The sequence below is a fragment of the Equus asinus genome, chromosome 15 (genome assembly GCF_041296235.1).
Source record: "Equus asinus isolate D_3611 breed Donkey chromosome 15, EquAss-T2T_v2, whole genome shotgun sequence".
Lineage (NCBI taxonomy): Eukaryota > Metazoa > Chordata > Mammalia > Perissodactyla > Equidae > Equus > Equus asinus.
This window is the reverse complement of record NC_091804.1, coordinates 39,371,204-39,396,320: the sequence shown is the minus strand read 5'-3', so window position 1 is coordinate 39,396,320 and position 25,117 is coordinate 39,371,204. Positions and strand designations below refer to the sequence as shown.

At 49.0% G+C, this 25,117-nt stretch overlaps 1 protein-coding gene across 4 annotated transcripts in view; it reads left to right on the top strand.

The window, feature by feature from the left end:
• The first annotated feature begins 8,066 nt into the window (after positions 1 to 8,066).
• UBE2V1 (ubiquitin conjugating enzyme E2 V1) overlaps positions 8,067 to 25,117 on the top strand; it is a 28,662-nt gene continuing 11,611 nt past the window's right edge. Inside the window, exons 1-2 of one of the 4 annotated variants that reach the window (XM_044748542.2) lie at positions 8,067 to 8,197; positions 24,137 to 24,285. In XM_044748542.2, coding sequence (XP_044604477.1) covers positions 8,176 to 8,197; positions 24,137 to 24,285 — 171 coding nt within the window. In that variant the 5' untranslated portion in view covers positions 8,067 to 8,175. Of the gene's footprint in view, positions 8,198 to 8,422; positions 8,606 to 24,136; positions 24,286 to 24,453; positions 24,473 to 25,117 lie in introns of those variants that run through there. The other 3 variants (XM_044748541.2, XM_044748539.2, XM_014832675.3) reach the window with 3 other exon arrangements.

Here is a 25,117-nt window from a genome sequence, read left to right as displayed (position 1 = left end):
GGTTTTGGTTTTTTTTAAGATTGGCACCTGAGCTAACAACTGTTGCCAATCTTTTTTTTTTCTACTTTTTTCTCCCCAAACCGCCCCCCAGTACATGATTGTATATTTTAGTTGTGGGTCCTTCTAGTTGTACTTGGGACACTGCTTCAACATGGCCCGATGAGCGGTGAAATGTCTGCGCCCGGGATCCGAACTGGTGAAGCCCTGGGCTCCTGAAGCGGATTGCACGAAGTTAACCACTCAGCCACGACCCGCCCCATTAAGCAAAAGTTAATAGCTAAAAGAATTTTATTAGCTCTTACAACGGAAGTTAAGAGGCGGGTCTGACTTCTTAAGGTTTGACAGGACCTGGGGCACAGGTGACTCATCAGCACTTGGTCTCTCCGTCTAGCTGTTTTTCCCTGAGTTGGGACATTGGACCAGCTCAGCAATCCCAATAGAACAAAATCTCCCCTCCCAGCAGTTGCAAGGAGAGCTCGGGGCAGGCTCTCATTGGCCTGGATTGGGTCATGTGCCCACCGCTGGACCAATCACCTTGCGGGGAGGGTGCTGGTGAAGTGTTCTGATTGGCCAGGGCTGAAACATGTCCACCTGCAGTTCCCGGGGTGGGATCAACACACTTTTCAAGCCACAGGATGAGGGGAAGGAAGGATGGTTCCCAAAAGAAAGATTAAGGTGCTATGTACGGAAGGCTGCCATGGATGGGGCAGATGACCTAACTCTTCGGAGGGGCCAGAGGAGCAGGCTTGGGGCTGGTTTCCTGTTCCCAGGCCATGCAGGGGGCATTTTCCTGGCCCCACCAACCTGTGTCAGTTCCTTTGGGGCCAGCAACAGGCTAAGTCCAGAGAGGAAGTGACTTGCCCAGGATCCCACAGCTAGTAAGGCAAAGCCCGGCTTCACACTCAGATCTCACTGCTCCTGAATCCCAGGGGCTGCAAAAATACTTTTCAAAACCAGAAGGAGGTGTGTATTTCATCATAGCTGGGACTGGGGGTCATTTGTGAGATGGGGGTGTTACGATCAAGTGCTTATGAGGGCCGGGGAGGGAGAAAGGCTGACTCATAATATCTACTGAATGCTTACCTCGTGCCAGACTGCAGACAGCTCCCTGCAGCTCTGAGAGGTGAGTACACTTAGTCCCGTTTGCCGATGGGGAAACTGAGGCACAGAGGTCATGTAACATGCCCAAGGAGACACAACTGGTGGGTAGCAGGGCTGGAATCCGAGCCCTGATCTGACCCAGAGCCTTCGTGCTTTAACCCCCACCTGCAGCCTCAATGAAGGGAGGGAGGTAAGGAGGCAGGTGACGAGGGAGAAATGTGTCCCCTATGAGAAAATAGCAACACAGCAGGAAGAGAAACAGCTGCCGCTGAGGAGTGAGGTGCCCTGGAGACATCAGGCCCCAAAGGGCAGCTGCTACTCACATCAGCCGATTAAAGAGGAGCCAGAAATCCAGATTTTTAAATGCTAGCTCCATTTTTTAAACATACTGTGAGCAAAATAAAACAGGTGTATGGGCTGCCTTCCGCCCGCGACTTCTCAGCTGGTGCAGGGGTGACTGGTTTCGGTGGATGTGTGCTGCTATCTGGCGGTGGAGTCGGGCAGGTGGCAGCGTGGGGCGACAGATGGGTTTCCAGCTCCACTGGGAACATCGTGCATGCCCCTCTGGGCTTGCTTCTCCTTAGAGGTGGTCTGGGTAGGGCGCCTGCCCCCAGCTTTCACCCTGTGCCCTTCTCATAAATCTAAAAATTTCAAGCTACCCTTTTAAACATTATTTCATGACAGGCAATGTATGCATAAGGTAAAGAATAAGAGTCAGATGATACAAATGGGTTTAGAGCAGAAGTCAGCGGCCTGCGGCCAGTGGGCCAAATCCTGCCCAGCCGTGTTTCTATGGCCCCACGGGCATTTTTTTGTTTAATGGTTGGAGGGAAAAAATATTTTCTAACACAAGAAATTCAAATTTCAGTGCCGGTCCTAAAGTTTTTTGGCGCACGGCCACACCCATCATTTGCATACTGCCTACGGCTACTTTTTTAACACAGCAGCGGAGTCGGGAGACCAGAGGCCTGCAAAGCCTAAAATATTTACTATCTGGCCCTTTGCAGAAAAAATTTACCAACTCCTGGTCAAAAGTGAAGAGAAATTACTCCCATTCATGTCGCCCCAAGCCCTCAGTTGCCTCCCCAGAGGCCATCATTTCGACAAGACCCTTACAAGTGCCATGTCTGGGAATAGAGACCTCCCTGTCCCCACTTTTCAGACCACAGGTAGAGCATTATATGCACACTTCTGCACCTTGCCTTTTCCCACTTATATTTTGAAGACTGACTTGTCCATGCTTCCTTATTCTTTGTTACAGCTGTGTGGCGTTGCAACCTCAGGCCGCACCTTCATTTGCTAACTCGCCTCCCGTCGAGGTCGTTTTCAGTCTTGGTAATACAAACTGCTGTCATGTGCATCGGGGAACTTAAGTCTTGCTCCTTGGGGCCAGTAGAGCCGAGGGGTCAATTCCTAGGAATCGAGTTGCTGGGTCAAGGGTGTGCGTGTGTTACATTTTGATAGCTCAGGCCAGACTGCCTTCCACCAAGGCCTTGCCCATCTCTCTCTCTCACGGCCTTTGAAAGTACCTGTTTCCTCACAACTTTGCCAGCACGGCATGTTCTGGAGTGTTTTGTACTTTGCCAATCTGATAGGTGGTTTTAATTTGCATTTCTCCTACTGTATTTCATTGAATCTAAGATGTCGTTGACTGTAAGACACACCCTGATTTCAGAGATGTTTGAATGTAAAAATTTGCATCTTAGAATCATCGAAATACAATATGTTGAGTGAGATTGGCTATCTTGTCCTGTTTCCTTACCACATTTCCTTACTCAGTGCGTGTCCTTTTCCTTTTTTGGTTGGGGGGAGGCAGAGTAGTAGTGTTGAGAGCTTGGGGTTCAAATCCCACCTCTGCCACTTATAAGCTTGTGACTTTGAGCAAGTTCTTAACCTTTCTGTGAGTCAGTTTCCCCATCTGTAAGAGGGGATAATAATGGTACATACCTCAGAGGGTAGTTGTGAAGATTAAAGGAATTAATACATGCAAAACACCATGTTTCTGGAACATACTAAATGCTCCATAAATGCTATGATTGTCATCTTTCTTTTGGGTTATCTTTTTTCTTTTCTTTCTTTTAAAGATTTTATTTTTCCTTTCTTCCTCCCAAAGCCCCCCGGTACATAGTTGTGTATTGTTTTAGCTGTGGGTCTTTCTAGTTGTGGCATGTGGGACACCGCCTCAGCATGGCTTGATGAGCGGTGCCATGTCTGCGCCCAGGATCTGACTGAACCCGCGAAACCCTAGGCAGCTGAAGCAGAGCACGTGAACTTCACCACTTGGCCACAGGGCTGGCCTGTGGGTTATCTTTTTTCCTTAATGAGTTGCAAGGACTCTTTATAAATTAAGGAAACTCATCCTTTTGATCCTCCCACTCCGCACCCAGGCCCCTGGTTTTTATTCCTTTTTCTCTGACCACAAAAGTAACAGATTATACAAAATTAAGACATTATGGAAATAAATCGTACAGGAAGAAGCCAATTCTTGTTGTTGTACACCTACACTGGGTTTCATAGGAACAACCCAGAAGTCCACCAATGGAGGAGTGACTGAGTTCTCCATGGCCCCCTGCCCACCCATTCCCATCCCTTTTTGGTTGTATATTTTAGCAACTATATCAAATATTAAATAAAATACCAACGCTATACTCCAGACACACCCCAGGGGGACACAACTCCATGTGAGCGCCATGAAACACCACTAGCAAATGTGTCACACACGCGACCAACCAGAGACCCCTCCCCAGAGAACCTACTCTGTCTTGTGGGCGCCCATGACCCTTCCTGTCAACAGTTTGTCAGCTTCACTTCTGTAGTTTGTATTATAAAAGCTATAGCATGAGGCTGGGGTTTTTTCCTAACTGTAAATTGGAAATACAAACAAAATTATACAAGGTTATCCACCATCTTGCTACTCAAAGAGTGGTCTGTGGATCAGCACTGGCATTCCCTAGGAGCTTGTTTGAGAAATGCAGCATCTCAGCAGCCCCCACCGCCACGGAATCAGATCTGCAGTTTAACAAGATTCCTAAGGATTTGTGTGCACAGAAGCGTTTGAGAGGTATGGCTCTAAAAAATACCATTGTGAGTTCTGTAAAGCATATTGCATTTTTTACATTTTGAATACCCTTTTTCAAACTATTCATGCCTTTCACATCTCAGAGATTCCAAAACTGCCTGGATGCTTTCCCACCTTGTTCAGAACAGAGTTTTTGTTTTTTTGTTTTTTGAGGAAGATTAGCCCTGAGCTAGCATCTGCTGCCAATCCTCCTCTTTTTGCTGAGGAAGACTGGCCCTGAGCTAACATCCTTGCCCATCTTCCTCTACTTTATATGTGGGATGCCTGCCACAGCATGGATTGCCAAGCAGTGCCATGTCCACACCCAGGATCCAAACCAGGGAACCCCAGGCCACAGAAGCGGAGTGTGTAAACTTAACCGCTGCACCACCGGGCCGGCCCCAGAACAGCATTTTTGAATGAATGCTCTGGAACTGTCCACATCTGTATATCTCTTGACTGCAGCACTGTGCTAGCTTCCTATCAGGTTTTGGCTACAGATAACAAACTTTTGGCTGTAGATAACAAAAATTTACCTCTAAGAGCAGCTTAAGCAATAAAGACACTTATTATCTCATGTCTTAAGGAGCCTGTAGGTAGGCAGCTTCAGCAGCTCAACCACATCATCCAGGTCCTAGCTCTTTCCATTTTTCTCTGCTAGCATCTTCCATGTGTCAGCTTTCTGGCTTCAGGCTTGTGCCTCTTGATCTCATTCTGATTGCCACAGCTCCAACCATCACAACCTCATATTATAGGATGGAAGAAAGGGAGCAAAAAAGGTTTTCTTCTCAGCTATTACCAGGGGAGGAAAACTTTCCAATTGTGCCCCCCTCCCCAACTCAGTGGCCTGAAAGAACTAGGTCACAGGCACAGCACTGGACCAATTGCTGGCAAAAGGAAATGGCAGTGCCTGTGACTGGCTGGGATTCACACCTGGAAACTGGGCCTTTAGCCTCCTGAAAACCAGGCTTCTGTGAGCACGGCATGCCCTGGTGACAGGCCTGGAGGTCAGCAGTGTCCCACACACCTCTTTCCTGGACTCCCCACCTCCAGTCTCGTGCCCCCAGTTCAACCCTTGAGGGTTTGCATTTTGTAAAAATACAAACTCGCCCACATTTTGCTTAAAACCTCCCAGGCTCCACCTCCCTCACCGCAGAGGAAACAGCAGGTACCCCAGCGTTAAGGGAGCTGCATTCCAAACCTGACTTTACTCCTTCCTTGTTGGGTGACCCTGGGAAAGCCATCTGACTCCTCCGCGCCTCAGTTTCCTCATCTGACAAAAGGAGATGATAATAGCTACTTTGCAAGAGTCACTGAGGATTAAATAATAATAATCGTAATAACAACAGCTAATACTTATATAGCACTCGCTGTGCGCCAAGCCCTCTTCTAAATTCTTTAGTTCCATTAACCTTTTTAATCTTCCCAACAATCCGATAAAGCAGGACTCTCAGCCGCTTCAGCTGAAGCCACCAGCTCAATCACAGAGCGGCGATGGGGCGCAGGCGCCAGGGGAACTCCGCTCTGGGGACTGGCTGCGACCGCTGGGGAGGGGGCGGAGCCTCTCCAAGAAAGCCTGAGCACAGGGAGGACTACAACTCCCAGCAGGCTCCGCGACGCCGCGGGCCTATAATAACCAGCATGCCCTGGGCCGCTGCCACTATTCCTCCTGCTAGGCTTTGTGTAGGAATTCGCTTTGTCTGTTTTGCTTGCCAGAAATTCCCTAGGAGAACCAAGGAATCTATGCGAGGAAACATTTATTAGCATCATAGATAAGGGGCTTGTGTTTTAATCCTCACTCTCCCACCTGGTAGCTCTGAGTCTCATCTCTAAAATGGGGATATTCCTAAGAGTTGCCCGTCAAATTATTATGATGATTGCTTGGTAAATGTCAGCTCTTCAGGCGTCCCCTCCTTCCTCTGTGTCAAACGGTTTTATCCAAGCATTTCATCTCCATAGCAACCCTATGAGGCTGATACTATCATCCCCTGGGAAACTGATGCCAGGAGAGGTTCAGTCCTCTCGCCTAGACTCATACCACCCAGTGAGGGGTGAGGGAGGACTGGAACCCAGAACATTCCACTCCGGAGTTGAGTCCACCTTAGGAACCCAAATGCTTCCCACTTGCTACCTGACACTTTACGGTGACTCAAAGTCCAGGGCAAATATTTTCTGTGTTCAAGGTAAACTTGAATCACGTGACATGTGGAATACCATCAAGATGATTACCTGTTGCCAGTGCTGAGACGGAGACACACGTGGCACTTGGAGAGTCAGTTACAGCTGGATTTTACCTGGTTGGAGAAATCAGGGAAAGCTTCCCGGGGGGGGGGGAGGGGGTCATGCTGGATCTGAGAACTGAAGAGTGGGAAGAGCACAGAAAAAGGCTGTGAGGAGGAAGAAGACATGTGTTCCAGAGGCCTTGAAAGGGGCCAGGGAAGCTGGAGAGGTACAGCGAGTTTCAGAGGTGCAGGCAGAGCCAGGGAGGGGGAAAGTGAGGTGTACCCAGCGTGCAAGTTTTCACTCACAGGGTTGGAACCTGAGGGTAAAGCCTTCTTAAATTTGGCACCCCATACTAGTCCTGGCCCTAAGTGCAGGGCCTTGTGGGTAGGGTGGCCATCCATCCTCGTTTGCCCTGGAGAGTCCTGGTTTCTGCTTGTTGTCCCAGCAAGATTATATTAGGCCCCCTTTCAATCTGATGATTGTCCTTGTTGGATGATAATTCTGTGGCTGTTCAATTTGTAAAGTCTGTATTTTATCCCAAGGGAATGGGGAGCCACTGAATGTTTTAGCTGAAGAGTATTTTGAGCAGACATACGGAGAAGGGACCATGGGGGCAAGAATGAAGGCTGCTGGGGTCATCCAAGTGGGAGACAAGGGCAGCCTACCTTAAGGGGGAGACAAGGGCAGCCTACCTTAAGTGGGAGAAGTGGATGGAGTTGAGAAATGCTTAGGAGGCATTGCTGTCAGAACAAGGGGATGAATTGGATGTGCTGAGTGAGGGCTTCCAGCTTCCTTGTTCCTCTGTCCTGGAAGTCCTGGTCCTTCCTCTGCTGGTGTTTAGCTGTGTGACCTTGAAGCAGTCCCTTCATCTCTCTCAAACTGTTTCTACATCCAAATAAGAGCTTCTCAGACCATTTATAATAAAAGAGAAGTCTTTTCTTGGGTTTAACATTTATTTGCAAATATATGTCCCCGGGGCCTTTGCACATGCTGTTCCCTCTACCTCTTCCTCATCATTCAGGTCTCCTTTGAAATGTGACCACCTTAGAAGGTCCTCCCTGACCACCCCGTGCCGCCCCTTTCCCAGTTTACTCTCTATCATATCATAGTTATGTTCTTTCCTATTTATTTGTTTACTTGCTCTCTGTCTCCGACTAGCATATAAGCCCATAAGAGCAGGGACTTGCTTTACAGTGCCTGGCACATAGTAGGGGCTTACTAAATATTTGGGTGAAAAGATAGATTGATGCGTGAATGAATGAGTGAATGTTTTCCCTGCCACCCAAATCATTTAGCCGCCCAGCTACAAGCCTCCTCTAGCCCGGGAGCATCGACCCTGGAAGCAAGACGATCTGGCCTGGGTTCAAATTCTGACTCAGCCATTTAACAGCTGAGTTTAGATAAATCACTTAACCCCTCTCAGCTTCACTTTTCACATTAATTCCGAGCTGGGAGAGATGTGAAGACCCAGCTAGCTAGGAAAACGCCCGAAGCGAAACAGGCGCTTTTTAAAAACTTTTTCTTCTTCTTTCACCACCCCGGCCCTTCTCACCACGCCCCTCAGCCCCTCCCTGGCACCCGGGGCCGGAGCGCCCTGCAGGTTGCCGGGCCCTCGCGCACGCAAACACTTCCTCTCCCTTCGGCCAGAGATCGCCCTTGCCGGCCGCGGGGCGCGCGGTCCGCGGGCGGGCGTCAGCGGCGGCGGCTGCGCCTGCGCGCGCGCCTGCGCAGAAGGGGCCGGGGACGGGCGGGGGGTGAAGAAGGGGCCGGCCTTCGAGCGACAGCGACGCAAGATGGCAGCCACCACGGGCTCGGGTGAGCGGGGGCGCCGGGCCCGGCCAGCCGAGGGGGCGCGGGCTCGGGCCGGGGGCCGGGGACCCGCAGAGGGCCGTGCGGCGGGCCGGGGCCTCCGCGCCCCTCTGTCCGCTGGGCTGCGCCGCGGCGGCTCGGGCGACCTGAGCGGGGAGGAGGAGCAGGCGGCGGCCGGAAGCACGGGCGGGGGCCTGGGGGACTGTGGGCGGCGCGGCGAGGCCCCGAGGCGCCCCGGGCGGCGGGAGGGCCCCGCCGAGAGGAAGGGCCGGGCCCCTAGGCGCTGCGGGGCGAGCCCGGGGTCCCTGCCGAGGAGCCCGGCCGGCGGCTCTTTGGGGGAGATCGAGGGTTCCCTGGAGGATGAGAAGGTTCCCAAGAGCGGACGGAAGCCCTTTACAGGGTGCTGGGGGGCCGGTGAGCCGTGGGATGTCCGTCTGGCGGGGACTTAGAGAAGCCTCTCAGGATGGATAGGGGGAGGAAACGGGGTCCTAGGGGTGACTGAGGGGGTCCCCCATTGGTGAGGGGGACAGCTCCAGCGTTAGCTTCGGGGGTGGGGTTAGCTGAGGAGATCTCTATGTTGATTGGAAAGGGGGACGCTTGGGGTGGCTGCTCTAGGGGGATTAAGGGCCTTTCCACAGGGTAAGCGAGGAGGAGAGCATCTCCTTTTCCGGAGGGACGTGGTGGGAGCGGCCCGTGGGGAAATGGCCCCGTCCTTCCCGGGCACCTGCTTGAGGAGACAGATGTTGGGGGGCAAGCTCTCAGTGAGGCACTTGGCGGGAGCTCGCGATATTGGGGGAAGAACAGGTGAATTGGGAGCCTTGGAGGTATCTGGGGTGGGGACGGCGGGGGGGGGGCGGGGGGGCGGTCAACCGAGGGAAGGCCTGTGCGGTGGGCGGAGTGGGAAAAGGTCAGGTTTCAGAGATTTCTGTTCGAGAAGAAAAGTCTCCTCCTCTATTGGGTGAGGGACGCCTGCCCTGAAGTGTCTGTCTTACGGAGACCGCGTTGCCTTCCACTCCTCTGGATGTTGGTGATAGATGGTGGGCTTCGCTCGGGAGTTCCCCATTGGCTAGATGGGCATGGGGAGAGGCACAAGTGAAATGAGAGCTCATGGGTGGGCTTTGGGGAGGCTGAGCACACCCCCTTTTTTCCAGGATGGGAGTGGGGGCTGCATTTTGCAGAGGGGGCCCGGGGTGGGGGGGGGTTCTTCCAGGCCTTTGTGGGTTCAGGGAGGCAGCATTTATCTTGAGGTTGAATTCCCTGCTCTGCACTCCTAACATGGGCCAGAGAATCAGACCCTGAGGGTCTGTTTGAGTTAACATTCTACAGTTGAGTATGGGCGGCAGTGGGGGGGGAGGGCGGATTCAGGTGGCCTTCTTGAGGAGGCAGGCTGAGGAAGGGCCCCCGGACTGGCTGATGAGGCAAGAGAGTCAGTTTCTGGAAGTGCAAGATTTGGGGGGACTGTGTGTCCCCCTTTTGGTGAGGAGCCTGTACCCTGAGGTGCCTGGCAGTGACGCTGGCCAAGCAGGTCCTCCCAGATGGGGTGACGGTGGGTGACCTCTGATGGAGAAAGTAAACTGGGACACCAGGTGGGTACCAAAATTCTCCAGCTGTTTAAGGCCACAGCAGCAGCACTGTTAGGAGAGGGTTGGTGACCCAAAGTGGACAGGGTGAGGGGAGTCCATCTTTCCAGGATGCTGCTCCTCTCGTATCCCAAGGAGCCATCCTCGGCTGACCGGCGGCAGGGTGGGGAGTAGAGGGAGTTGGATGCAGGAGACGGGGCTGAAGTGACCCACCGCAGGCTGCCTTTTACACGTAAAGCAGCGGGGTCTTCCTGGAGGACAGAGACCACACATGCTTTTCCTAGATTTTGGTTTCATCTGATCAGCGCTGAGTCAATTCCTGTGCCAGGATACTGCCAGAGATGCCGTCAGAGGAGAGGCTGAGTCAGGCCAGGCTGCCGTGGGAACTTCTCCGCAGAAGAACACCCCCGCCAGGTTGCTGTGAACTGGGGGTAAAGTGTGTCCGTAGCAGCCAGCATTATGGTGGCATTGCAGCTCAGCCCTGCTGGCAGTCACTTGAGGTTGGCTACCTATGATCCAGTTTAACACCTACTTAATTCTAACCTCTCGAGGCCCTGCCAGTTGAGGAGCGCTTCATAAATACTCTGGTGGTCAGAAAAACGTCACCACCTGCTGGCTGGCGGCGCACAGGAGCTCTCGCCATGGTGCACGTGATGCGGAGCAGCCTTTGAGGCGCCGTTAAATGGGCTTCCCCAAACCCTTTTGTTTCTTTATTCAGTAGCTACTTATTGAGGGCCTGCCATGTCCCATTGTGAATAGCGAATGAGGTGGACATAGTTCCTGTCCTTGAGGAGCTTCTGTTCCAGTCAAGGAGAAGGCCATTAAAGAAGTACCTAATTAAGACGGTGCCAGACAGCAGTGACTGCTCTGAAGGAGACTGTGTGATGTGATAAAGGGCATCTGGAGAGGTGGGCAGGGAAGGCTTCTCTGGGGGAGGCATTTGAACTGAGGCAAATGATGGAAGGAGCCAGCCCTACAACATGGGTCACAGGCGTGTCACAGGCAGGGGAGGGGGAGACAGTGAGTGCAAAGGCACTAGGGCGGGCGAGCTTGGCATGTCGAAGAATAAAGTAAAGGACTTAGGGAGCTTGTTGAGGAGACAGTTGGAGGGATATGGCTTTGAATTGTCTTCAGTGTGAAGGGAAGCCGTTGAGCAAGTGCCTGGTATGAAGTAGGCATTTAGTAAATACTTGTTGAAGGAATGAATGAGACTCTCAGATAGAGGGGCATGGCGAGATGGGGCCCGTGCCCCAGGCAGGGAAAGGAATGTAGAGTGTGAAGAATGGAAGCAGAAAGACCTTAATTGGGTTAAACTAAAGTGAGTGTGCAGGCCTCTGCTTTCTAACCCTGAGAGTCTTTCAGGTGTGGTCCGGGGCCTTCCTTAGTCAGGTGTAGAACAAGCCTCTTGATTCATCTGTGTCCCTGGTTGCCGGGAAACAGCTGTGAAGCCTTTGACTTCCTGTAAGGGCTAAACTTAGTTTTTTATGGTTACTGCTTTCAGCGCTTGGCTATGACACCTCCCCACCTACCTTGGTTCTGCAGCGTGTCATTTCTGCATAGATCCCAAAGGGTGGAACTGTGAAAAGCCCACTAATCTCTCAGGATGCCTGTGCTGGGACAGGTGACTTCCTCAAACAGTGGCCCGTGGCTGCCAGGTCCTTCCTCTCACCCAGCACCCAACAGGCTTCCCTGACAGTTAACCAGAAACCGAGTGCCAGAAGGGGAAGCCCTGGCTGGGCCTGATTTTAAATTTGCATACATTGGAGTGGCCTCGTCCACGCCCTCGGCGTGTGGAAATTTAACTGTACGGGCAATGGAGGTTAAGTAGTCTTCCACTCCCTTCATGGGTGTTCCCCTGAGAGCTGGAGGTGGCCAGTGAGAACCTGTGGTCTCTGGTCTGGTTCCCGTGTGTCTCACCGTGTGAGCCTCTTGTGCCGGTTGTAGCCAAGTGCTTTTTGCACAGCCTGGGCCCTGCGTTCAAGAGGCCTGCCTCCTGTGCTCAGCGGAGGAAGCCGCCATCTGCTCCGGCCATGGGGGAGGCCCTTAGTTGGGCCACTGCTCCTGCTCTCCTTAGGGATTGCCAAAGCTCCTTCTGGTGACCGTGATTTCCCCCTTCTCAGTAACGTTAAAACCACCCTCTTTCCCCCAGCACGTTCTTCTCCCTCCCCCTGCCTCTCACCTGCAGTGTAGCTCTGCAGTAATTTGATGAAAGGCTAATACACAATGTAGAGTCAGGAGTCCTCTGCTTAATTCTGAAAGGCGCAGTGAAGTCCAGAGAGCACATGTGGTGAAGTGACTCTTTTAACACTAATGCTCTTACCTCACGTGTATGCTTTAGAGTTCTCCAAGTGCTTTGACTCACCTGTTGTCAGCTCATCCAAACTCTTCGCAACCTGGCGAGCTGCCAGGAGAGGCGTTGGCCCCCCATTGTTGCTGAGGGAGACTGGTGGCTGAGGAGTGGTGACAGACCAGAGCCCAGGGGTTTTGACTCCAGTTCCCTCCCCACCCTGCTCCAGTACCTTAGGAAGGAAATGGAAAGGCGTCGTTTGGGCACATGCTCTTCCCAGGTCTTAGAGTGTCTAATCTTGGTGAGAGAAAGGGCTTTACCGAGAAACATCTGCCAACTGTAGCAGGGACCCTTCTTGTAGCATCCCTGGCTGCTATTGATCCCGTTCTGGGTAACGTGCTGTCTGACGAGAGTGAAGTCCGTTTTTAAACAGCTCTTGCTTATACCTTGTACTCAGTAACTCACACTCAGTGGGCTTGGCGCCCCCTCATGTCATGTGCATAGTAGGTCCTTGTCTTCATTTACGTGCAAGCCCTTCAGACTTCTTTTTAAGCTAGACTTCTAGGCCTTACTCTGTGCTAGACGCAGTATTAAATACGTCATCTCATTTCTTACAGCAACCCTTTGAAGCAGGTATCTATTTTGAAGGTGAGAAACTGAGGCCTGGAGAGCAAAACTGACTTGCCTGAGGCTCAGAGCCAGTGACCTGCAGAGCCAGGGTACAGAACCAGGGCAGTGCTGCTCCAGGACACCTGCTCTTGGCCACGTTTTCATTCTTCAGCCCTGTTGCCTCTGCTCCAGCTAGGCATCTCAGGGTCCTTCAGGCAGTGGCAGGTCTGCTGACGCCTCTGCCTCGGCTCATGGGTTCTTTCATGGGTAGACAGTAATGACTGTCAAGGAGGGTTCTTTCTTCATCCTCACATGCACCCATCACAAGTCCGGTAGGTGAAACCCCAGAATAGATGCCAGGTCCTCCTCTCCATCGGCGTTATTGTCGTTCCTGTCCAGCCAGGGCAGCCTTTCTCTTGCCTGGAAGACTGCAAAAGCCGCCTGCCTCCAGCCCTGCCCTTTTCCAGTCCATTCTCCGTAGAGGAGGCAGAATGATCGCTTACAGATGTGAAATGGAAACTGCACCTCCCCTGCACCAGGCCCTTCCCACTGCGCTTAGGAGGACATCGGTTTCTTTTCTGTGGCCCGTAAGGCCCTCTGCTGGCCCTTGACCTCGCGCGATATGACACACACGTGTCCTCTTGCTCTTCCCCTTTCAGGAATCCTCTGTCCTAGATCTTCACGTGACAGACTGCTGCTCGCTCTTCGGGTCTCAGCTCTCCAGAAAGGCCATCGCTGACCACCACATTCAGTACCGTCTTCTCGGTCGTTATCACGTCTCTCTTCTCATCTCTTCTAAAGTGCTTCGCCTTATCTGAAGTTTTCTTATTTTCTTTCCTATTTGCTGTGTCTTTCCACTAGGGCAGGATTCTGTCTTGTTCTCTAAGTCCCTAGCGCCCAGCATAGTCCCTGACATGTAATAGGTGCCTCATAAATATTAAATGTTGCAATGAATTAATCCAGGGTCTCACCTTGACGTAGGCAAATAGATAAATTTGACATATTTGGAGAAACTGTGCATCTGATAGGGCAGAGGCAAAAGTGGCTGCTCAGCCCCTCAAGACGAGCCCTCATCCTGATAGTTGGTATTTCTGGAGGGCCTTCAGCGTAGAATTCACGCTGCCCTCCTTCCCTGGCTCTCCTGACATACTTGCTGCGTGCTATTCTTCGTCTCCGCCCGTCCGCGAAAATCTGACCTTTACCTTGTCACCACCCTAGCAGCAGAGAAACACAGGGCCTTGCCTTTTGTGACCAGCTGTTTGTTGTCACATTGTCTGGACTGTGAAGAATGATAGATTGCCTCTGTTTCTTCCCCGAGATGGGTGGTTCTCCAACTAGCGTGCATCAGAAACACCTGGCGGGCTCGTTCCGCTGCAGGCCCCTCGGAGTTTCAGATTCAGTAGCTCTGTGGTGTAGGGTAGTGCTCTGGGATGCACCTGAGAATTGACGTTTCTAGCATTTGCCTGCAGGGCCGCAGGTCTGGGGGCCATACTCAAAGAACCTTTGCTGTAGAGGAGAGAAAATATGCTCCCCTGGGCAGGCACTAACTAGGCAGCCAGGCTGCACTGGCCTGTTGCTGAGGAGTGAAAGTTACTACCCCTGGCTTGATGGCCCCTTTTCAGGAACGTTGAATCTAGGTGCATCACCTTCCAGGCCTCGTTGTTTTCCGAAATAGGAGCAGCAGCAGGCCCCCAGCTCACTGCCTCCCTTGGATGGGCACCCAAACCAGTTTTAATTAGCAGCGTTCAGGAGCCGCCTGTGAGGCTCTGCCATTTTAACTCAAGACCCAGGCCAGACCAGGGTTTCCTGAGATTGGCATGCTGTCAGAGCTACTGCTCTGTGGCCATGATTTTCCTAAAAGATGTTGATGTTTTAAAGGGCTTCAAAATCCTTTTTGTACCACAAATATTTTAGTATGTTGCTGTGTTTCAAATGACTGCATTAAATGTTTTATTATTACATGGTGTAAAACCCTGTCAAGTATTTATGCCTTTTCAACCTGGTTGTCGTATTTTCTGTGTAATGTCCTGCAGCTGCTGACTTTTCAGTTTATATTTAGCCAAGAGAATAACTGGCTGACTTTTTATACTGACACAGATCCAGGAAAAATCCTTCTGGAAAGAAGAATTCTGAAGTAACAGGAACAGATGTTTTCTTTTAAAAAGTCTTGGATTACTGTGATATTTTAGCACCTTGGTGAAGTTATCTTAACATTTGCATAGGTAACTTCTTAATAGTTACACTTTATTAAGATTAACCAGAGTCCATTTTGACATCCGTTACATTGTCATTTGAAGCTGCCTTTTAGGGGTCAGATTCACACAGAAATATTAGGACTCTTAAGATTTAGGTTGATTTAATGGATTCAAGTGCCGTAGGAATAAAACACATGTTAGCATTCTTGAATCTTTCTGATCTGTTAGCTTCTGTCTGGGGGCATATGTGGATTTAGTTTGTTAACGTATTCACTGAAATCTTATGTCTGAATTAACCTGCCACGACTTCGAACTTGTTCTCTCCATTTGGGATGGGATGACGTCCTCACTTAGGACAGATGCGCTCTCAGGGTCTGCAGGCCTCTGAACTTGACCAGCGTTTGGATCTGTGTCCCTGGACAGCCCCTGAAGGCCTAGAACTAGGGTGTGGTCAGGCCACTTGGAGTTAAACGCTCCTGCTTTGTAGAAAATATTGATGTACTAACTTTATATGCAACTTCTAAAGGGTTTGGAATGTCGGTAACTTGCTTTCGTGTATGTATTTTGTGCATCGGCTCACTTTGTAGTGAAGAATCCTTTGACTCGTGTGGTTTGGGTGCACAACCAGGTTTCCCTCATTTTAAGAAGAAAGTAAGTTTCCCTAAAAGTCTTGATTACACTTCATTTAAAAAAAATGAAATTTTAATTATCTCAAAATAAAAAGCCTTAGGTGGCTCAGTTATTTGATATCGGTCTCCAGTATCTTGGTCACAGTAGACCACATTAGAGTTTACAGTAGGAGAGGCAGAGAGACTGCCATTGCTTCAATCAGGGAGCCTGTATTGAATGTCATTAGATGCCAGACGGCGGACCAGATTCTGGGAAGCAGGGCTGAGTGAGTCACAGCTCTAACTTGAGAAGCTCAGAGAGTGAGTCAGACAATAAAAAAGAAAGAAAAGAAAATTTAAAGAAAGTAAAAAATACAGCACAGACGTTATGTGAGAGTGAAGGTATATGGGGGAGGGGGAGCTCTGAGGAGACCTCTGAAGACTGCCTGGCTTCTGAGTTAAGATTCATATTTCTTCTTAAGATCATTATATTCAGAATTTAATGTATGACTTGTCTTGGGCTGTTTAAAATCCATGCTAAGCCCCTCTGATAGCCTTTATAATATTAGACTCCCTTGTAATAGTGCTGTGCATGTTCTCCTATATTTTCAGAAATAAACCTGTTAGAATTTTGTGACATGGAGCATTATTCATTCTGAAATACCATCCCCAGCTGACACCCAGCCACCCATTCGTCCATTCAGCAAGCATTTGAGTGCTCACTTTGGCAAAGGACTCTTTGAGTTGTTGGAAATTCAGCAGTGAACAGAACAGATGAAGTCTTACTCTCGTGGAGCTTGTGTTCAGATGGGAGGGACAGACAGTAAACAACAAATGAAGTGGAAATGAGTAAACGTAAAATGTCAAGTGGTGATGAGTGCAGTGAAGAAAAATAAAGCAAGATAAGGGGATGGGAAGTGAGACCTTAGATGAGAACTAAGGGAGGCAGCCAGCCCTTCACAGCTCCGCACAGAATGCGAGGGTGAGGGAACGGCGAGTGCGAGGGCAGAAGGTCGGCTGCCTGCTGAGGAACCTAAAGATGGGTGCGGTGGCTGACAGAGGGTGAAGAAGCAAGCAGAGGGTGGTAGGAACTGCTGTGGGAGAGGCAGGTGGGGCTCTGTAGGCGAGCTGAGGAGATAGACGGATGCTGCTTACAGGGGGAGGCCGGCGAGGGCTTTGAGTAGGGGGGCGACGGGCTCTAACATACGTTGAAAGGCTCACTGGCCAACAGGCTGTGGGTAGAGACCACGTGCACTAAGAAACCACTGAGGAAGCTGAGGCGGCCGGAGTGGAGATGGTGCAAATGGTCGTATCTGAGATCTCTTTGGAAATGGGTTGGATATGGGGTGTAAGGGAAAGATTTCATATCATGACTCCAAGATTTTTGGCCAGAGCAATCTGGTAAATGTTCGTGCCATATACTGAGGTGGAGGAGTGGGTAGTTTTTGTCTTTTGAGGAGTGCAAGGGAGTTCTGGTTGGAAGGGTTTTAAGTTGGAGAGGCCTATTTGGCATCTGAATAGAGAGGTCTGGGAGGCTGTTAATTGAAAATGTACATTGGAGAGTCAGCAGCTTCCTTGGTCTGCGTAAAATCACTTGGGGAGTAGAGTGGACAAAAACGCAGTCTGGGGGCCGTGCCCTGAGGCCGGCAGCCAGTGTGTGGGAATCAGGGAGGCGAGGCCAGCAGCGGGGAGGGAGCAGGGAGAGACGAGGTGCTGCTCAGGCTCAGAGCTCCGGGACCGGGGCCGGGGCTGAGGAGAGGGCTGCCTGACGGGGGCAGTTTTGTGAGTGACTGGGTGGGAAAGCCTGATTGGAGCAGGTGCAGGTAGGGTGAGGAAGTGCAGGCGAGGCGTCTGGACAGCCCTTTTGAGGGTTTCCTAGGAAGGAACAGAGACAAGATGGTAGCTAGGAGGGGGTATGGGGTCGAGTGAAGGGTTTTGTTTCTTATTTCATGATGGCTAATACAATGTGCTGATGAAGGTGCCTCAGTACCCTGTGCTAGCTGTTACACCAGGTGCCTTACAGGGTCTGCCTTATCGATTCCTCCTTGCCATCTACAGAGACGGTATTGGGGTCCCTGTTTTGCTGAGGCTCGGGGCACCTTGCGCTGTCACACAGTAGATTGCTAGGGAGTTGCAGAGCGAGGACTTGATCCCAGGCCTGTGCTCTGAGCCCTCTGCTGAGAGATTACAGAATTTTCCCTGAAGCATACTCTGATTCTTATTTGTGGGAGGTGTCTTAGCCATTACTCTGACCAGCCTTTTTAAAACAGCCTGGTAGACCAGCTGTCCTTGTTTGTGACTCTCTGTCTGTGGCATCTGAAGATCATGTGTGTGAGCACACACAGGGAAGCACGGATTGACTTTGTGCTTATCTTTATCAAGTGGAGTACGCATACCTTTTTATCCTTTGCTCAATTTTTTGAGTTTTCAACAAATATTTGTCTAAAGCCTACCATGTAAAGGCCAGTTGTTTTTGTGTCACATTGTAAAAATGGGAACTACCACCATAGTCATGCAGATTAATATGTGCTGCCTCAAATCTCTTAGCTTCCTTCTGTTTCCCACCATCTAGGCCTATCAGAAGTCCGATGACGTGTCCCCTTAGGGCATTTGCTCTAGGCAAGTGCTCCTCACTGTGGATCCCCACGTGTTAGTAGTAGCACATCCAAACGTGGCCTCCAGTCCTTCCATCCCATCCTGGACGTTACCCAGGAGATTTGCCTCATCTCTTGCCCTACTCAGAGACTTTTGCAGCTCCCCACTAATTACCCACAGGATAAAGTCCACTTCCTCTTAGCAACATGGCCCCACCTCTATAACTTTCATCAAATTCAGAGGGATCTATGACCCCGTCAACGGTTAAGAAACATTGTCCTATGATAGATTATATTTCTTTCATATGTTTTGATACTGTTTTGTTTTATTAAACTTTTTTTTTTTCGGTGAGGAAGATTGACCCTGAGCTAACATCTGTTGCCAGTCCTCCTCTTTTTACTTGAGGAAGATTGTCCCTGAGCTAACATCTGTGCCAACCCTCCTCTATTTTGCATGTGGCTTGATGAGCCACAGCATGGCTTGATGAGCAGTGTATAGGTCCATGCCCAGAATCTGAACCCACAAACCCTGGGCCACTGAAGTAGAGCATGTGAACTTCACCACCACACCACTGGGCCAGCCCCTGTTTCATGAAACTGTATGTGTGTATCTAGTTTCTATAGTGAGACTTTATACTCTGATTGGGAGGCCTCTATTTTTGTTTCTTTTATAGCCCCTGCAAGGTCTAGCATGGTCTTGGATAAGTGTTGGATAATTCTGGTGCTGAAAGAAGATGTGTGTACATGTCTGTTACTGCCGAATTTATGTACAGGAAAATTTTGACAAGCAGGTAAAAAGCTTAGCAAATTTCTTTTTTAGTTGCAGTCCTGAAATGTGTGGGGTTTTTGCATGTAAGTGCAGAGTGAGCTCAGTTTTACATTAAACGTGGTGAGCCCAGAGTGGACCCTGACCTAGGAGAATGCAGTATGTCAGCTAACCGGGTGTTGATTAGCCACTTCTGTTTAATTACCAGAAAAAACTAAGTGAACCACTCCATGATTTGTAAATTTTTTGTAATTCCTGATTTCTCTGAGATATTGTTGTTCCCTAAAGTTGACTTTTAATCAATTTTTGAGTGAAAATAAAGTTTATGGCTTAGAAAAAGTGAATTAAAAAGTAACAGTTTCCTTTAGAAGCTATCCAATTTGTGGACTTAAATTCTTCAAGATTTAGCTAAGTAAAGGTTAACAGAGTACTTAACTGCCCAACGCTAGATTAGCCCAACATTTATCAATCTTTACTGCCCTTTCTGACGAAAGACGGGGTTTAAGCCAGCCTGAGCTAAACCTAGGATGTTAGGGCTCATGGATTTTTGAGAACAATTAGGTGACGCTAGATGTTGCAAAGTGGTGGTCCAGAAGCAGAATCTGACCTAGAGACATTTGGCCAGAGCAAAGGCGTGACTGTCCCCTTTAGACAGGACGTGTGTTCTCCAGCTCACCTCAGTTCTGAACACTGCCAGTTGTTTTAAGCCAGACATTAAAGAAATATGCAAAGCCGTACCACTCTTCTCACTATTTTTCTTTTGTTCTTTGGAAAATATAGTTATCTCATAAGGTATGTTATCTGTCTTAACAGGTAATAGTTTATTGTGGTTAGTATTAAATGAATTAAATATTTTTAAAATTTGTTTTAATTTCTAATTCGGTAAATATCAGTAGCTGTAATGTACATAAACAAAGGCTCTTTGAAATCTTCAGTAATTTTCAATAATGTAAAGGGGTCTTGAGACCAAAAAAGTCTGAAAACTGCTGTTCAAATAGAATAAATGCTTATTGTAGTTAATTGGTATATAGCACAGTTATTCTGATATTTATGTGTATATTCCACCTCTTGCTCGGAATATTTCTAGACTGCCTAATAGATATTGGCCAATCCAAAATTTTTCATTTATTAAACTGTTTCTGATGCCTATTTTGTCATTGAATCACCCTATAATGTCACTACTGCAAAAACAACAAAAAGCTGACTTTGCCCTCTGGAGCTCAGGTACTGTTGGACATGCTAACCTAGACACGGTGAGGCTGATGGAGCTGCCTGCTGTTTTGTGCAGTGGTGTGTGTGGGCTTTGCACACTGTTTTTTGGTAATTGCGTGTCTGATCCAGTGGAAATGTCTGTGGGAAGTGTAGGATTCTCTACTAACAGAATATTCCCCTGCTTCACAAGTGAAAATCAAGCCTCGGATAGAACTTGAATTCACTCCCTGTTGTGAAACCAATAGCAAGGAGCTTGTGATACGTGGATTAGGATTTCTTAATCAGATCTGGCTGTTAGAGGAAGAGGTAACCCTTCTAGCCACAAGGATGTTCTTTGCTAAAGTTTATGAGAGGAATAGTCATACCAGAAGTACTTAGTCCAGCCTGATTTAAGTATCTGACGCAAGAAAGTAGCACATTTTTTATCTTGTTGAAAACAGCAACTCGGAGTAGAGGTCACACGTGTGACTTCCGTTGAGTAATGATGGGAGCTGCGGTGCTTTGCCATGTTCCTTTGACTTGAACAAGTTTTGGTAACATTAAAGAACATGGGCCACTTAAAGTTAGTCCCTTAGGGAATACCTTTCTAAGACTCCCAGTCTTAGAGAATCCTTGATCCTTGTTGCAGTCAGTGTCATAGAACTGAAGACCTGAAGAAGGTGAGAGAGCATGACTGATGGATGTCTGGGGGAAGAATGTTCCAGGCAGAGGGAATAGCAAGTGCAAAGGCCCAGAGGTAGGCCCTTGCCTACAGTGTGGTTGACAAGATTCCTAAGTTGTTTTGTTTTTTATGCAAATAACATGAGATCATGGTAAATGAAATCAAAATATAGGCAAAGGGGGAGAGGAGGGGATCACCCATAATCCCTGCATCCAGAGATAGCCACTGTTACCGTCTTGGTCTCTACCCTTTCCAATTTTCTTAAGTTTCTTCAGATGTCACTTAGTATCTGTATTGGCTCACTAGGGCCGCCATAACAATATACTACAGACTGGGTGGCTTCACAGAAATGTACTTGCTTACAGTTCTGGAGACTGGAAGTCCAAGCTCAAGGTGTCGGCAGGTTTGGTTTCTTCTAGGCCTTTCCCCTTGGCTTGCAGGCGGCTCCTTCTCACCGTGTCCTTGCATGGTCCTTCCCCCATGCATGCTGCTTTCCTGCTGTCTCTGTGTGTCTGAATTTCCACATAAGGACACCAGTCCGCTTGGATCAGGGCCCACCCAAGGGCCTCATTTTAACTTAATCCCCTCTTTACAGGCCCTCTTTCCATATATAGTTGTATCCTGGGGTGCTGGGAATTAGGGCTTCAACATACGGGTTTGAGGGGATACAGTGTAGCCCATTATGCCATCTGTGAACAAGCACATCAGATACTTGTTGGTCTTCCTTTCACTGATTCTGTGCTCTTAGGGTAGTCGTTTTTTACTAGTGCAGGCTTATAAATTAACCAGTAGTAATAGCAATAGTAATGCACAGTGATTTTTTTTCCCCTAAGCCAAATTAGTTAGATTATTAAAGATTTAGATTTAACTCTTTCTGAACAAGACATTGTATTGTCTGGCTTTTTGCTTATAATGTCACAGACATCCTTCAGTTTTGTGTTTGCTGGAGGAGACTTAATCCAGTATAACTGAATAATCCAGTTGGCTATTCTGTGAATGAAAAAGGCCAGTGTTTTCCAAATGAACCATTCAAATGTGCTTTCAGGTGTTTGCTGCTTTCTTTCAAGTACCGTCTGTGCTATTTAATATTTTTCTTCAATCAACTGACTTATATTTATTTTGAAAGGAAACTTGTACCATCGTCATAAATGGGAAGTTAGTATAATATTACTTGCCCCAAATAAGTTGTTCTTAAATCCATGACTGTACAGTACAGCGTCCGCCATGCACCGCCTGCGATCATCAAATGCGCCGCTAGCAACTCCATCCTTCCGGTGGCTCAGGCCAGAAGCGCGAGCGCCATGGCGGCCTCCTCACACATTTCCCAGGCACCTAACAGCAGATCTTACCAGCTCAGACCTCTCAAATATCTAGGGTTGTGTTACTTCTCACCATCCGTACTGCTGTCACCTTGGTCCAAGCCAGGATTATGTCTTGATAGGGTTGTTGCAGTAGTCTCCCAGCTGTTTCTGCTCTAGCTCCTTCACCATATTCTTCCCACAGCAGTCAGAGGGAGCTTGTTAAAAACAAGTCAAGGGGCCGGCCCGGTGGTGCAGCAGTTAAGTTTGCATGTTCCACTTTGGTGGCCCGGGCTTCACTGGTTCGGATCCCAGGGGCGGACATGGCACTGCTTGGCAAGCCATGCTGTGGCAGGCGTCCCACATATAAAGTAGAGGAAGATGAGCAAGGATGTTAGCTCAGGGCCAGTCTTCCTCAGCAAAAAAGAGGAGGATTGGCGGCAGATATTAGCTCTGGGCTAATCTTCCTCAAAAAAAGAAAATGAATAAATAAAAATAAAAAAATAAAAACAAGTTAGGTCCCGTCACTCCTCTGCTCAGAACTCTGGTGGCTCTTCGTGTCACTCGGTAACAGCTGGAGTCCCGAGTTTCCTGCTGCGCTTCCATCTCGCAGACTTGGTTTTAGCTAAATTGGCGTCTTTGCTGTTCTCTGACACGCTGGGCAAGGCCCTACTTCAGGGGCTTTGCACTTGCTGTTCCTCAGCCCGGGATGCCCCACTCACTGTCCGCAAGTCAGGCTTCGCCCTCTTCAGGTCTCCTGTCGTGACGCCTGATTGCTGTGAGGCTTTCCTTGACTACCTGTTTAAGATTGTGCCGCCTCTCCCCCATTACTCTCTGCTGCAGGCCACCACCAGCTGTCACACTGCACAGTTTGCCTATTTTGTCAATTATGTATTTCCCACTAGAAGGTAAGCTCCGTGAGGGCGGGCATTGTTCTGTTCCCTGCTTATTCTGCAGTGACATGTAGAAGTACCTGACATGTAGAAGATGCTCAGGTATTTATTGCAATGGAACTAATAGTAGCGTCTGCCTCACGCTTTGGGAAGTACTGAGATATACTGCGAACAGGGCCTCTCCCGCTGTCCCGAGCCCCTCCCGTGGGTCTGTCTTCACAGTCATATGTTGAATACTGCTTGCCTCTGAGAATCTGGCCATTTGGCAGCTCAACACTTAAGGCAGAGAAAGCTTGTAACTTGTCTAGATCCTGAGATATTTCCAAAGGAAATAGTCCAAATGCCAGGGAAAGAGGGAGAAGGAGGGAGAGGCCGGCAGGATTGGGTCGGAGAGCAGCCTTAGGAGTGCTGCTCTGTGCCCAGGTGCTGGGTGGGAGGCAGTCGGTCCCCTGCCCCCCACAGCCTCTCCGCCCTCTGGCCCCAGGGCCCAGCTCCATTCTGGAAGATGTCCAGACCCAGCTCAGGCCTCGGCCTGAAGTCGGGTGTACTGGCTCCAACCTGTGAGATATCTTTGTGTGCTTGCTTCCGTGAGCTGCTCACCAGGCTTTGGGATATTTGGAAACAAGTAAATGAGAGAGCTGGCTGCTCTCTTTGAGCTTTTGCACAAGTTAAGAGAGAAACTATGGCTTAAATAATTGTAAATTCACCTTCATTGACTTAGTTGATCAAGAGGACACCGTTGTTATAATTTAATACTGCCTGGGCGGCTGTTCTTCCTAAGGTAGTTTGAGAGTCACTCCAACAAATTAGCATACCCTAGCCTCAGAAATGTGTAATAAGAACAAAACAAAAGAAGTAGCCTCTGTTCTTCCAAGACACTTTTGTTAGCACTTGATATTGATGGTTTTCATCATAAACTGGTGGACCCAAATTATTCGACATGTGAACCCTTTAAGAAATTTGTCAAAGCCGTGGGATTGGGGGGGGGAGTCTGTCTCGGCTTGGTTGTCTAGCCCTGCTTTAGTCATCATTCACTTGTGACAGAACCGTGTGCCCGCCCTTCTGGTTGTGCGTGTTGATACAGATAGCTTTGTAAACAGCAAGTTTGAGGTACAGGAGATATCAGCAATTTTTTGCATGTTAGCATCATTATTCCCAGGTAGTGATAATGAGCAGCTAGCTCTAGGCTTACAGGTTCCCCTGGAGTTGCTAGTATCTTGAATTTCTTTCCATTTATTTTAGGAGTAAAAGTCCCTCGCAATTTCCGACTGTTGGAAGAACTCGAAGAAGGCCAGAAAGGAGTAGGAGATGGCACAGTTAGCTGGGGTCTAGAAGATGACGAAGACATGACACTTACAAGATGGACAGGGATGATAATTGGGCCTCCAAGAGTAAGCGTCGAGCTACGGCTATAAATGTCAATGTCTTAAATTCACTGTGCCTCCTTTTAAAAAATATTAGCCTTATCACGGAAAAAGCTCACCAATGGTATATTTTCTGAAATGTGGCTATTCTTTTTTGACCAGTTTCAGTTTATATATTTGAACCTCCTCTGATGCTGTTTAATCCCTCTATATGGTAAGCAAAAACCTGTTTAGATTCCTAGTGTGAGTTTACATGACAATGTAGACAGTGAGGTTTGAGGTAATTGTACCCTCAGGTGTAGTTTAGAACACTCTTGGGCTTATGAAACAACAAGGCTCCGGATAAAGCCAACGTTCCTGGAGACAGAGTCCACGTGAACTTTAATGCCTTCATGGTTGTGGTTTTCATTCATTGTTCCCCAGTTCTGCCGTGCATCTGCAGCCTAATCCATCGGGCCATTCAACAGAGCATGACCGCCTGCCTGATCCGCTCTGGTCTGTTCCAGGCACTGTTAGGCCCAGAGACCTTTGCAAAGAAGATGAAGACAATGGGGATGGGGAAAGTGACCTCTCTTTTTAGGGCTTTATGATTTGTGAGAGTTCCCAGTCTTCGTAATGCCAGATCACCTTTTTTTATGGCACATAGTAACCCCCACCCCCAATGTAATTTAATTCTCAGGAGAACCCGTTGTTACATGCTACTGCTCTGTGGTTGCACTGCATTTACAGATGAGGGAACAGACTCAGAGAAGTGAAGTTACCTGCCCAAAGTCCCATCGCTGGTAATTCCCACACCAGCTCTGACTCCAGGGCCTCTGCTCCTAGCCAACTGTGCTATGTTGTCGCCCTCCTGGTTATA